A 14,140-nucleotide genomic window follows, 5' to 3' on the forward strand; every position below is an offset into this window, starting at 1 on the left:
AGAGAGATAGTGTGGTGGGGCTTTCAAAGTCACAGGAGAGTAACAGAGAATCAATTTTTCAAGTTTCAACTATCCATGTCCTTCTGGTATAGATAACTTGTCCCTACAAATAAAATCTTAGCTCATTATCTGAGATAGAGCAGACTATATAACCTCTTTTAAAAGAACAAACTCAAAATTTTCTGAAACTAACAACTCACCATTAACTAAATATTATTGTTTTCCTCCTCACTCTTCTGAGCTATACTATTGGAGAAATTATAAGCGGTAAAAAAAAAAAAACAAAAAACAAAAAACCCTTCATTGCAACCTTCCCTTCACACACTGTTTTCAAAGTTGAATAGCAAGACATAAAAAAAAAAAAAAAAAAAAAAAAAAAAAAAAAAGCCTACTGCAAAATAAGAGTCTCTTAAATGTGAGAAATTTGCAACTACACTTCTTTCTAGTAAGGTTTTCCTTTGATTTTTAAACTCTCCTAACAGGCCGTTCCGCCGCTGGTATTGCCGCTCCTCTGTACACTGCCGGCGCCGCGCGCGGGTCCCTCTCCTCGGACCGCGCCTTCAATGCGGAATCGCTGCCATCAGCCCAGCGGACAAGGGGTTTCAACCACTGGGAAGGCATAAGTTGGAGAAAGTTGTGGGATTTTTCCTAAACAAAATAGGGGCAGGAAAACAGTTGGGCCGGGGGACGAAAGGGGGAGAGTAGCTGGGACTTTCCGCTCGCTCCAGCAGTAAGCTGCTTGGCCGTTCCCCGCGGGGCCTGCCCCCCTTCCCTTGCTCAGTGCCCGGGTCCTCCGGGTCCTTCTCCTCAAGCCAGCAGTCGGCTCTCAGGGAAAGGGTGCCAGGCCCCAGGCGGCACTTTTATTTTGGTTGAGAGGAGGGAGGGCTGCTCCCAGGCCCCAGGGAGGCGAACTGAGCCTTTCTGTTTGGATTTCCCTCCTCGCTATAGCAACCAGCAGCATCCGGACAAAAATGCGCCCTCCCTGGACAATGGCCCGGCCTCCTGCTTCTCGCCCTCGTCTTCCTCCCCCGGATCCCAGCCAGGACCTGCCTGGGCGCTCTTCGACCACGGAACATCCCTCCCCACCACCCCCACCTTCATCCTTTCCAGAGCAGTCCCTCCCCGGGTCAGGCCAGGGCGCTGGGAAGCCTTAGCTCTTGCTTTCTACCCCCACTGATCCCCCACGCGGGCCGAGGCTAGGACACAGGACCTCACTACCGAGTTCGGGGGCTCCCGCAGGGGAGTTCCCTGCGGGCACTGTGTGGGTGTTTGGATGGCCCTGAGGAGTACAAACTCCACCTTTTTCCAGGGTTAGAAAATATATATATTAGAAAAATGCATAGAGCAGACTACACCTCTCCCCCGGCCAACACACACACACACACACACACACACATACACACACACATATATTAATATAAGCACCCCAGACCGAAGTACTAGGCATGATCTCTGACTTTCTTTCACTCTCCCAAGGTTAATTAAGTTCCCTTCCACGAACTGAGCTCCGTGCCTATTCATTATCCTCTCCCTCTGACCTAGGGCATTAATATGATCAGGCCTATGACTCGGCCGTGTTCTGTTTTCCTATTTTGCATTTAATGCTGGGACCCGGCTGCCCTAGATTACCATCGAAAACTCTCAGAAAAGACAAGAGGAGCCAGGAGGTCTCCCTGCTCCAATCTACCTAAGGCTTCCTCTTCCTGCCTCCTCTTCCGGCCAACTTCTGCCCCTATGTTCCCAGGACCCAAATTCTGGAAACCTGTCTTTAAAAATACAATCATCCCTAACTTTATGATGTTCAAAAGCTGTCTAGAATGACAGATTCGAAACTCTGAGACCTAGCAGAAGATTCTGGCCCACAGTTATTACGGCTGTGGTTAACTGCTCTCCAGAAAAGCATCTCTCCCGCCAGTGCACCACCTGCTCTCCCTCCCGTCCCTCCTTCCCCCCTCCCCCCCCTCCGTCCTCCCGGACACTAACGACACAATTGTTAAGTGCACTTGTGCACTTCAGAAGGATTTGCATTCGTGCTGTGTGCAGGCAGAATAAGAGAACTGAAGTCCAACTTCAACCAAATACAGCCTGTTTATCCCAGGGCTGGAGCAACAGCCCTAGCCCTTGGAAATGGCTTCAGTGAAATAGCTGAGTACACCCTCCTCCCACTTGCCCAGCCCGCCCCTGTGCGCAGGTGTATGTTAGTGCACTCCTCCGTAGCTTGCCTTCCTCTTCGAAAATTCCTCCAGAGGATGAGAGAAGCCAGGAGCTCCAGCAAGAACTTCATCTCAGTACATTTCCAAATGCTTTAGAGCTAAGGAGGTTTCTGTTGAAATCACTTTAATTTATCAAAGAGTTGTCATCCCCTACTGGTGGCCAGCCATCCACCTGCTTTAAGGCTAGGGGGAGAAAACGCGAGCTAGCCTGTCTGTGCGTGTGCGCGCACACTCACACGCGCGCGCGCGCGCACACACACACACACACAGACACCTTTAGGCTCCATTGTTAAGAGGTCATTTAACTGTTAGTCCTTTGAAAGTGAAATTGCGGGAAGCAAACTAGAAGCCACCAATTGTCTCCTGTTCTGTTTCTGAGATTTTTTGTTCTGTTTCTGAGATTTCATATAAACAAGCTATATTAACTCCTCCAAACAGAATTTATCTTACACACTGATGGAATGCTTTCTTTATGTTTTCTCCCTCCTAAGGCCTCATATTTACCACTCAGGATTTAGCAAGCTTCCTTTGATAAATTACTTAAAGTAATCCTTGAAACAGCTAGACTATCTGGGTGACATGGTGTTAGATGTCTTCAAGCCATCCCTGTCTATAAAATATTCACTTGCAGACTACAAAGGGGGGACTGTTTTTAATGATAAAATTTATAACTTGATGAAAAAGGGTAAGATAATATCTATAAATACAGATAATTTTATTTCAAATACTGAATTAAGAACATTACATTTCACTGGTTTACACAGTAATGAAGGTAAAATAGAATTTTTGTATGTGATGTGTGGCCAGAGTTGCCAAGCATATGACATAGGGGAGTTTCAACTTTCAGAAAACTTTTCATTCTTCAAGACCTTTTATGACATAAGGACAGATGCACATTTAGGAATTTGCAAAATGTAGGTATAGATAGTAACATACAAATTCATATGGAAGCTTTATTGCTTCAGGAGAAAATGTGCTGTTGCATAATTAAAGATAATAAGTTCTGTCCCTTTTTTTTTTTTTTTTTTTTTTTGGTAAATGTTTATTATGTCTCTCCCAAGAACCAGCAACTTGGAAATGCATTTTCCATGTTCCTTATAAATGCATCCCCCAAGGCTGAAGTTCTTGAAGCTTTATGGCAGTTTTCATTAAAGCAGCCAGCTGCCTTTTTGTGTGGATTGGCTGTTCAAAGCTCTAGATCTGAAGCCGGAACCTCAGTTTTGACATTCTGCAGGCCCTTAGTAAAGAAGTTCCACTCAGAGGTTGGAGGGGGGTCTCACCAAATCAAACAGCTGCTGGGGTCTAGCAGAAGAGCAGGAAGCACAGGAATGAATGACTGAGACAAGGCTTTTTAAAAAGAGGAGGAGGAGTAGGGACATTCAAATATGATCCTCCAAGGTGGATATATGAAAAAAGAAACAGTTTCTTTTTCTAGTTTTACCTAGGTTTAAACCAGCTGCCACCTCCACTCCCCCAATGGCCATCTCCTAAGAAAATTCTTACTACTTTCTTTCGTTTCCTGATTCCTATTATCCTGGGACTACATAAATAAGAAAAAATTAAGATCAAATGAATACCGTTTCAACTCTGTTTTAGTAATTGTGTGCCTCCAGCTCAATGTATGGGAGTGGTCATGGTGGGTTTTCTGTCAACTCCTGGTATATAGAAATAAATAAATGCTATTTTATATATGGTGCGAATGTGTTTACTAGACGGAAGAGTTAATAAATTAGAGTTCAAGTGACAGTGCATGGACTGACCCCATAACTGTTACTCAGGTGGAAATTTGGGGGGTTTTGTCAAGGTGCTAGGTGCTACTAAGACCCAGGTCGAGCTCACTATCTCGAGGAGTGTGAAAATGTGAGAGATAACATGGATGTCTTTTTGGTGTAGTTCTGTTATTCTAGGATGTTTCCCCTCCACTCAGCGCACCCCGGCAAGAGGGAGTCGGCTCCGTTTCTTCAGACAAGTCCAGCTCAGGGTACTGACTGAGTAGAGGTTCTTCCGGACCTGGGAGAAAAAGCTGGGGTGGTGCCAGCAGCTCCCCACAGGTGCCTCCATCCTGTCCTTGCGGAAGGGGCTTAGGACACCGGGCAGTCCGCGCCCGGAGGCGGCGAGGCCCGCATGAACCGCCTGCTCAGCCATTGTCCTAGCGAGTGATCTCGAGGAGCTGTGCTGGAGTGAGGGAGATATCAAGACACCTTGTCAGTTCAAAGCATTTTAGCGTTGTTTGAAATCCTCTCCACGTCAACGTAAGCAGTCTGTGTATTTGAACAGCTGCTTTGAACAGTGAAAGGGAATGAACTGAATCAAAACCTGGAGGTGTCTGCCCGAGACACCTTCAACGTGCTTTTATGCGGGCGGAGAATGGCAGGCAGACGCGCGGACTCTGCCCTGACACGGTCAGCCCAAAGAATGGGCCCCGAGAGCACGGGGTGGGGGAGGAACCAGTGGAGAGGCCCCCGACTGGACCTAAAACCTGCGAGAGCTCAGGTTTCAGGCGCCCCAAAAAGGTGCCGCGTTGGGAGGCAGACCAGGAATCCCAGGGTGCTCGGAACCCGGCATTCGCGCCAACCGGGCCCCGGGCGCCTGGAGGGGAGGCGGCGGTAGCTCGTGGGGAGGTGGTGCTCAGAGCTGTGGTGTGCTCCCAGCCTGGCCCGCCTGGCGATTGGCCGCGCTCGGGGGTGGGGGTGGGGTGCAGAGACTGAGGCCCTGGGTAGGCTATTGCTTTGTGTACTCCCGGGGATTTATTGGGTATATTAAACCCTGTTGGGAACGTTTCGGCTCCTCGGCCGCCAGCGAAATGAGACGGGGGTGGAGGGTGGAGTGGAGACCTGGGAAGTCAACGTGGGAAGGATCTCAGCATTAATCGCCGGTGATGTCCTATGGCAGACAGGAAGTTTTGATGTACACGTGCAGCCTAAGCTTGTCCTCTCACACTAGCGCCCTTTGCGGGGAGGAGGGCGGGGGGTGGGGTGGGGTGTGGAGAGAAAGATAAGAGGAGGAGGAACTTTTCAATTGATTCAGAGCCAGGCCGCCTTAGTTCTCTCGGAGATGTATTTGGAAACTTCATTCTTCTCTCGAGTGTATCATCCTATGGGCTGCAGAAGGCCTTGTCCCTCGAGAAATGTGAAATTAAATCCAGAGAAAAGCAGACACCTGCCCCAGAAAGGTGGGGGAGAAGTACGAGCTGCTTAGCACTCGGACGCGGCCCTTCCCCAGGGCTGGATTCTTCTGTCCGTGGGAGCTCTGAGCTCCCAGGTCCGAGAAAAGAAAGGCGCGACGTGTCAGGAGAAGATGCGACTGGCGGGCTGTCTGTGCGCTCCCCAAGGCCCAGGGAAAGTCACGCGCCTAGCACAGGGGACGCAGGGCCGAAGTAGGGAGAAGGCGGTTCTGCCCGCCACCCAGCCCCTTGGCTCGCGGTTGAGGAGCCCCGGGCACCAGCCACTGAGTCTGCGCGCTGAGGCTCGGACTTTTTCATTTTTTCCTAGCTGGACAAAGTTATGGGATTCCTAGCAGCCCCCAGGCGCGCGGCCAGAGTGGCCCCGCGCTTGCGCTGGGACGGAGCGACACGCTGTGTGTGTCCTCGCTTCGCCTCGCCGCGCGGGTGCGCGCGTTGTGGGGGTGCAGGTCCGTCCTGCTGGCGGCCTGTGGGCTCGCCCCTCCCCTATCCATTTCTCTCCCACACACACGCTCATAAACACAGGACACGTGGAAATTCTCAGCCAAAGCGTCTTGCCCGGGCGGGTGCTCAACGTGGTGATTTATAAACAGCTCAGCCACTCTCCAAAGAGCATGGCTCCTTGTTAGTCATGATGAATTTTCTGGCCCGCTCCAGTCTGCTGTCTGGATTCAGATGCTCAGAGGCCCCAAAATGCTCCCTCTGAGCGTTGATTTGGCTGCCCTCTCAAGCCTACGACCGCCGGCAAAACCAGCGATAGAGCCAGGGGAGAGGTGGGGAGGCGATCCAGGTTCCCTGGGGTCTGTCATTCCTTTCCCGGCAGTAACTGTTGATTTCGCTTTACAGCGCCCATGTACACACCCGGCCCTGCGTGGCGGTCACGCCGCTCCAGGCTGGGTTGGCGCCCGGGTTCTAGCTACGGGGCTTGCAGGCTCGGAAATTCGCAGGCGGCACCTGCTCTGGGCGGCTAAGGAACTGATGGCGCGACGCGCCGGCGCTCCGTAGAGCGGCGCTGCGGGTGCATGGTCCCATAGTCGTGCTCTGGAGTTCACTGCTAAAAGCTGAGCTGGAAGCTTTGGCCAGCGCCAAAGACATAGACTAACCCCACCCGCTAGCGCCCACAGAAGTTACTGATTAGGAAGGTTCCCCTGGCATCAGCCCATTTGCTTCACACACTCTTCCTCCTTCCGAAGGGGCTAACGGAAAAGTTGCACCCACCAGCGGTAGGAGCGCGGGGAATCGCGCACGCAGCCCCTCTGCGCAGCTTCCCGAGGTGGCCTTTGGCGACTGCGCCGCTCCCACGAGGCCGCACACCCCTCGCCAGCACTCCGGCAGCCTCGCACAAGGCGGAGCCCACGCAGGCTTCTAGTTTTCTAAACCAAAAACTGCGCGCGCCGGCGTGTGAATCTGACAGAGACTTTTAGAGTTTTGTTTTGTTTTCAGTTCAGACCGCTACGCTGTCAGAGCAAGCACTCTGAGTCTTCACAGGAGTGACTTAAAAGCCGCGACGCCGGCTGAGCCTGCTTCTGTCGGGGTTCTTTCCCCGAGGGACTGGGAGACAATTGGGCCTGGAAGCTAAAAGGAAGAGAGCCTGTGCCAGCCGCGGGGTAGAGGGGAAGGAGAAGAACTTTACTGGGGCAGAAGTGTCCGCACACCCTGGAGCAAGAGTCACTTGTGCACTGAAACTCCAACCGTGGAATGCAAAGAGAGTTGAACAGGGGAACAAGTCTGGCTCTTGGCTCTAGGTTTAAGAGATACACACTGTGTGTTTGTCCCTAAGTGAATAAAAATCCGACTCCTGCTGCCTGGGTGCGACCCAACTTTTCTCTTAACCCCTCCGTTTTCCCATCTTAAAGCCCTACTGGAAAAAGAAAGTGGACACCACTGCCCCCGCCCCCAACCCCAATCCTAGTCTTCCAAGTGTCTGTGGTCGGTAAGAGCACCGGGACCGCCCCCCTGCCCGGCTTCTCTGCCTGGGAGACAGATGGGGGGCGGGGCCCATCCGAGAGAGGGCGGAGGAGGCCCTGGGTGAGGAAGAAGGAGGGGGTGAGAACTGAGGGAATCTGAATCGGGAGGCGAAGGGGACGAGGAGGAGGGCTAGGAGGACTCCGAGCCCGGGGGAGGGGGAGGGAGTAGCTCTGCACCAATCAGTGGCGCCGGCCTGGGAGGTTGCTAGCGGTATCCACGTAAATCAAAGGGCGCGGAGCCAATGGGAGGGGGCGGAGGGGGCGGGGCCCAGGCGCGTGCCGCTGCGAGCCGGCGCTGCCAAGAGAGCGGGAGAGAGCTGGAGAGAGCAGGGAGAGGGGGGAGCGCCGAGCTAGTCAGAGAGTGAGCGAGAGCGAGAAGGAGGGAGAGGAGGAGAAAGAGAGCGAGGGCGGGCAGGCGGGAGGCGGCGGCGGCGGCAGCAGCAGCAGTAATAGCAGGAGCAGCAACAGAAGGCGTCGGAGCGGGCGTCGGAGCTGCCCGCTGTGGGAGAGAGAGGAGAAAGAGCTAGCGAGGAGAGGGAGCCCGAGGCGAAAAAGTAACTGTCAAATGCGCGGCTCCTTTAACCGGAGCGCTCAGTCCGGCTCCGAGAGTCATGGCGACCGCAGCGTCTAACCACTACAGCCTGCTCACCTCCAGCGCCTCCATCGTGCACGCCGAGCCGCCCGGCGGCATGCAGCAGGGCGCGGGGGGCTACCGCGAAGCGCAGAGCCTGGTGCAGGGCGACTACGGCGCGCTGCAGAGCAACGGACACCCGCTCAGCCACGCTCACCAGTGGATCACCGCGCTGTCCCACGGCGGCGGCGGCGGGGGCGGCGGCGGTGGCGGGGGGGGCGGGGGCGGCGGCGGGGGCGGCGGCGACGGCTCCCCGTGGTCCACCAGCCCCCTGGGCCAACCGGACATCAAGCCCTCGGTGGTGGTGCAGCAGGGCGGCCGCGGCGACGAGCTGCACGGGCCAGGCGCCCTGCAGCAGCAGCACCAGCAGCAGCAACAGCAACAGCAGCAGCAACAGCAGCAACAGCAGCAGCAGCAGCAGCAACAGCGGCCGCCGCATCTGGTGCACCACGCCGCTAACCACCACCCGGGGCCCGGGGCATGGCGGAGCGCGGCGGCTACAGCGCACCTCCCACCCTCCATGGGAGCGTCCAACGGCGGCTTGCTCTACTCGCAGCCCAGCTTCACGGTGAACGGCATGCTGGGTGCCGGCGGGCAGCCGGCTGGGCTGCACCACCACGGCCTGCGGGACGCGCACGATGAGCCACACCATGCCGACCACCACCCCCACCCGCACTCGCACCCGCACCAGCAGCCGCCGCCCCCGCCGCCCCCGCAGGGTCCGCCTGGCCACCCAGGCGCGCACCACGACCCACACTCGGACGAGGACACGCCGACCTCGGACGACCTGGAGCAGTTCGCCAAGCAGTTCAAGCAGCGGCGGATCAAACTGGGATTTACCCAAGCGGACGTGGGGCTGGCTCTGGGCACTCTGTATGGCAACGTGTTCTCGCAGACCACCATCTGTAGGTTTGAGGCCCTGCAGCTGAGCTTCAAGAACATGTGCAAGCTGAAGCCTTTGTTGAACAAGTGGTTGGAGGAGGCGGACTCGTCCTCGGGCAGCCCCACGAGCATAGACAAGATCGCAGCGCAAGGGCGCAAGCGGAAAAAGCGGACCTCCATCGAGGTGAGCGTCAAGGGGGCTCTGGAGAGCCATTTCCTCAAATGCCCCAAGCCCTCGGCCCAGGAGATCACCTCCCTCGCGGACAGCTTACAGCTGGAGAAGGAGGTGGTGAGAGTTTGGTTTTGTAACAGGAGACAGAAAGAGAAAAGGATGACCCCTCCCGGAGGGACTCTGCCGGGCGCCGAGGATGTGTACGGGGGGAGTAGGGACACGCCACCACACCACGGGGTGCAGACGCCCGTCCAGTGAACTCGAGCGGGGGGAGGGGCAGAGCGCGGGGCTCCCCCTCCCCTTCGGTCCTTGGCCCTTTCCCGGCCCTCTTGTTCCCTCTCTAACTTCTGATTGTTCTTTTATTTTTAATTATTATTTCCCCGTCCCTTAAAAAGAAAAAAAAAATAAGGAAAAAGGAAAGCAACTAAGACACTGGACTATCCTTTAAAGGTAGCAGGTGTAATGATGTGTTTTGACCTTTGCAGACGAGTAACCAGGCAATGGAGTGGAGTGTCTCCTGGAGAGAGTGAGGAGAGTGTGTGATAGATAGAAAGAGAGAGAGAGATAGAGAGATGGCAAGCACTGAGATAAATACCTGGCAAAACTAAATAAATTACCAAAAAGGAAAAAAATATCCACCAAACCATGATAAACACAAGACGCAGCTTCCTGATGCTTGGAGTTGGCACATGCTGCTGTGTTTATTTGATGTGGATTCCCATCAGGAAAGAGGAAAAAATACACACGTTCTTTGATATAGGCAAAATTTAACCACATAAATTTGCACTGCAAGAAAATTGAAGTTTACATGAACAAATTCATGAACATATTTTCTCTTTCTCCCCACCGTTAATTTGGGAATTGCCGTTTTGGGGGATTTTGTTTTGCTTTGCTTTATTCATCGGAGAGAGTTGAAGCCAGCTCTTGGCCTCTCTCCATTTCTAATGTTCTTGTGTTGCCCTTTATTCGTACTGTTTGTGAACTTTGGTTACCTTCAGATTCCCCTTACAAGGGTGTAACATCTATTTGTTCCTCTTACCAAAGCAAAACGATTGGCTTCATACAAAATAGACAATTCTCTGCTTTCAGGAAATGTGCGTGGTCTACCCGCTTTATCCAAGGCAAGAATCCAGTTTGCAATATAAAAATAAGCATTGGTGGTTGTTACGAGCCACAAAGTAAACTTCATTTTCAGGCAGTGTTTCTGGGGGAGGTTATGGAGGGAAGAAAAAGAAAAATCGATAGTGAGTGACTGACTGCTTCATTTTATCAGGCGGGCCCATTGTGAAAGAGCTCAGAGGAAATGTGGAGGTTAAATATATTTCCAGAGTTGTCCAGCAGAAAGAAAGTGGCACTTTGAAGAGAACTAGGGAAGTATATATCTTCAGATATCCCTATATAGTTCTCTACCTTCAGTTTTAGTAACAATTATGAAGAATTCTTTATGCTGACAGCAGCAGTTAAACTTTGTTTCTCTAATAAGCTTTTTTTTTTTTTTTTTTTTAAAAAAGGACCCAAGAACTTAATAGTGTATGCATAAGGCTGTGTTTTTTAGCACACAAATACCCACAGCATACACAGACGATCTCCACACAGTAGACAGGTTTTGTCTTCACTAGCTCATTTGTTTATCAAGTCATATTTAGGGTCCCACGCCCTCTTTTCCTGTAATTTATTGCAGAATATACCACTTTGACCTGGACAGCTTTCTCCCCCCTCTTTCACTAAGGAAGGCAAATGAAGGGGGAAAAAAATGCCATTTTCAATCCTTCCTTTCTCCCCTTTGTTAATAGTTTTAAGTGCATTTTTGACCTTATCTTGATGGAAAACGGTTAACTCCAAACACAAAAGACTCTACTGGAAAGTGTAGGTGAAAAAACTTGTAACTGTATTGAAAATAAATACCATTAAACTGTGATCAGTTAAAATTTAAAAGAAAAATCAGCACAAAAGGGCGCTAAAAGGGAAAACACTTTTTATTAATCTTAAAAGTTTGGGGTTTTTTTTTTTCCAGTTAGGTATTAGATACATTTTTATTTTAAAAAATGAAAGTCTCACTACCATAAAATTATGGTTCAGCATCAGATTAGCATTGCACTCATTAGTCTTTAAGGTTTTAGGAAATATGCTTTATATTGTCTTTTCAAACACCTGTGATTGTTTCATTTTCAATGTTTTTGCAAGATAAATGGTGACTTATAATGGGCATATTTATTTGCCTGTATTTCATTTCCCCCAATGAATGTCACAAGGAGATGGGCACGGAGCTGCTTCGGGTACATCACGCTGCTCGTTCCTGAGGTATGGGGACTGGCCTTTAGTGAAGCTATCCAGAGCAGGGCAAATAGCCACTGGTGAAGGGAGGAAATGAATTTTCAGATACTTATTACCAAGTAGGTAAGGTCAGAAGCTGGAGTTCAGAGGATGTATCTACAGCTTCTCTGACTCTTATAGGTTTACTAAGATGAAAGTTACCACTGAACCTTACCACTATGTATATATGTTTAATATCTGTCTTTTGAAATGCAGAAATAGTTTAAATGTTTCTTTGTCTATTTTTCTTTTTTTTAATGCTACCCAGGGAAATATTTTCATATCATTTTTAAGTGGCCTGCCTCAATGTATATTTATTTCTTTTGAAGCAAAAAGGTTCTGGAAACTGTTTTTCTGTAGCTTTAAATGAATAGGTGAGCAAAATCTATATGGGATGTAATTTTTTTGTTCAGTCTCTTAAAAAATACTTTGTTTTTGGTACATTTGGTTGTGCTTGTGGGGAAAATAAAAACGCAGAGATCCTTATATATTTATGTTAAAGTAATATTTTATTATCTACATAAAACAGAAATGCACAATACCTTCATAGTTTGTTCTAATTATTGAAATATCTTTATTTTATTTTTAAAGATAGTGCCAAGTTTTAAGGGGGGAAAACCCTAGACCTTAAATTGACTGAGTTGAGTTGTGTGTAAAACACTTCCCTTCCTTTATACTTCATAAAGTTTTGGAATAAATTTTATGCATATACCGCCAGATTTCATGTTCATAACTTTCAGAGGCTTTTTTTTTTTAAATGGAGACTACTGGTCTAATTCACTTTTCTTTGCAAAAACTATTAGTCCCAAATCTTTCAGCCACTATGCCTGTAGCATTAAATAGAAATGGTCATTGGGTTTGAGCTTCAATTTGTTGAGATGTTTGTCCCCTTTAAATATGTGCAGATATGCCTGCATCTTCTTTCCAGGTTAACTGTACTTTATTCAATTGTGCAGTTTTGGAGAACATCAGTGGAACTAGGTGGACTTTAATCTCTACCCACAGGTCCTCATAAAATTTGGGATCTACAGAAAGGCAGGATTTAGGAGATTATTATTTTTAATAATTTACAAGTATCTCTTAACAAAGAATAACCCTGATAGTATGCTATTGTGTATTTACTAAATGATTAGAAGTAGATCCTATACATTATTCCTGTTTGGTTTGCATAAAAAGATGAATGTTACAATGGTTTATACAATTGTGTCTATTTTTCATTAGGCATACAAATGGGCTTTAAAGCAAGTAAAGAAAAAAAAAAAGAACATATGGGAGAGATTCAAGCCGTGATGCTAATAACAGATTGTTTCAGACAATCTTAGATGACACAGTACCAAAAATCCGTTTTAAGGTTAGTGAGAATTTCAAGCAGTGTTGAATCACTTTACAAGTTTGATGATGTATTTAAACCCCTCCTTGGAACATTGGTTTAAGTATAAATGTCCATTTTGAAAGGTAGTTTCTGGGCTTATTACATCTGATCATCTTTTCTAACTCCTAGTCAATATTACATGGGTCTCAAACAGATTCCACCAAATGATCTTCTCAATAGTCTGAACGAGAAGTGACAGAAAGAAGAAGTGTTTTGTGACCGCAGACATGCTGATGGGTGAAATGTTTAAGCTGGGTATAGATTTGAGTTCTGGGTCAATATTCTCCTCTACTGCAGGCAGAAAACAAGCAGCATCTGCCCTCTGCAGGGCATTTTAGTGGACCTTGAGAAGGCATTTTTGTTCTTAGCCACAGGGGCTGCTGACTGGAAACCATCACATGTTAAACGTGCACACCGTGGTTTCGACCCATGCTTGCTGTTCAGATCCTAAGGCTACTCAGGTAGTTGCCACACTGGTTTGGGGAATGTATTACACACTAATGTGGAAAACCCCATCACTGCCACTGGGAGAAATTTGTGGGTCAGTTGCCCCTAAGATGTTGGCTAGCCATAACAACAAACCCTTTCTTTCTCCTAAGACAATGCAGAATACAGCTGTCCCAAAGACCTCCTGTGTTTCTTCAAAGTATGTTACTTTTAAAATTTATGTAATAATATGGGGGAGAAATGATCATGTGAAAAAGAGTTATGTGAAGGTCAGATGGAGGGAATAGCCACAAATAATATTACGTTTGGCAGTCCTAAACATTCTCGGTTCCCACGAAGTAACCGCCTTTACATTTCAGATGGTAGCAACAAAAGCACTGTTCTCTTCCCCTTCGCTTCCTGCTCCTACCAGTGGAGGCCACACACTGTTTGGCAAAATTTCTGGTGAAATGGCTTTGGTAAAGACATTCATCTACCTTCTTATTTTTTCAAAAGCAACTAATAAAGAGATGCAACAGCAACAATGGGGGAGGGGGGTGGCATTTGGGTGCATTGGTACCTGCACATATATGTCTATATGCTGCATTCATTTGCTTTTCACTTGCCTTACTTTGGAGGCAGCTTGAATAGTGCTGGGGAGCCAGGTTAAATTATCTTTCTATCACTAGTCTCCATGATTTGGCTTGGTTGATTTTTTCAAACAGTTTATAGAACTCTGTTCTAGATTCTATTGAATTTCTACACAAGCTTTAAAATGAGGCAAATAATGAAACTTGTACAGAAAAAGAAAGAAGGCTGGTGCAGTGAGGGTCAAAGGTAAAAGTGATTCTTTGGGTCTGCTTGTATATTTCAGTGAGTAGGGCAAAGCACAGTGTTCATTTAAAATGAAAGAAAAACATGCATCTTGAAGTACTATGAATCTTGATATTATAACTAAATGGAATGTACAACTATGTTTTATA

At 48.8% G+C, this 14,140-nt stretch overlaps 1 protein-coding gene across 1 annotated transcript; it reads left to right on the top strand.

The window, feature by feature from the left end:
- The first annotated feature begins 7,696 nt into the window (after positions 1–7,696).
- Positions 7,697–12,554, top strand: POU3F2 (POU class 3 homeobox 2). Its single transcript, XM_025383452.1, has one exon. It carries the CDS (start codon positions 7,973–7,975, stop codon positions 9,302–9,304), a length of 1,332 nt encoding a protein of 443 aa, XP_025239237.1. The 5' UTR covers positions 7,697–7,972; the 3' UTR covers positions 9,305–12,554.
- The last annotated feature ends 1,586 nt before the right edge of the window (positions 12,555–14,140 follow it).

Source organism: Theropithecus gelada, chromosome 4, assembly GCF_003255815.1.
Source record: "Theropithecus gelada isolate Dixy chromosome 4, Tgel_1.0, whole genome shotgun sequence".
Lineage (NCBI taxonomy): Eukaryota > Metazoa > Chordata > Mammalia > Primates > Cercopithecidae > Theropithecus > Theropithecus gelada.

Bases quoted from the DNA above. Each gene is read 5' to 3' on its own strand.
- POU3F2 (XM_025383452.1), top strand. From the start codon at position 7,973: ATGGCGACCGCAGCGTCTAACCACTACAGCCTGCTCACCTCCAGCGCC.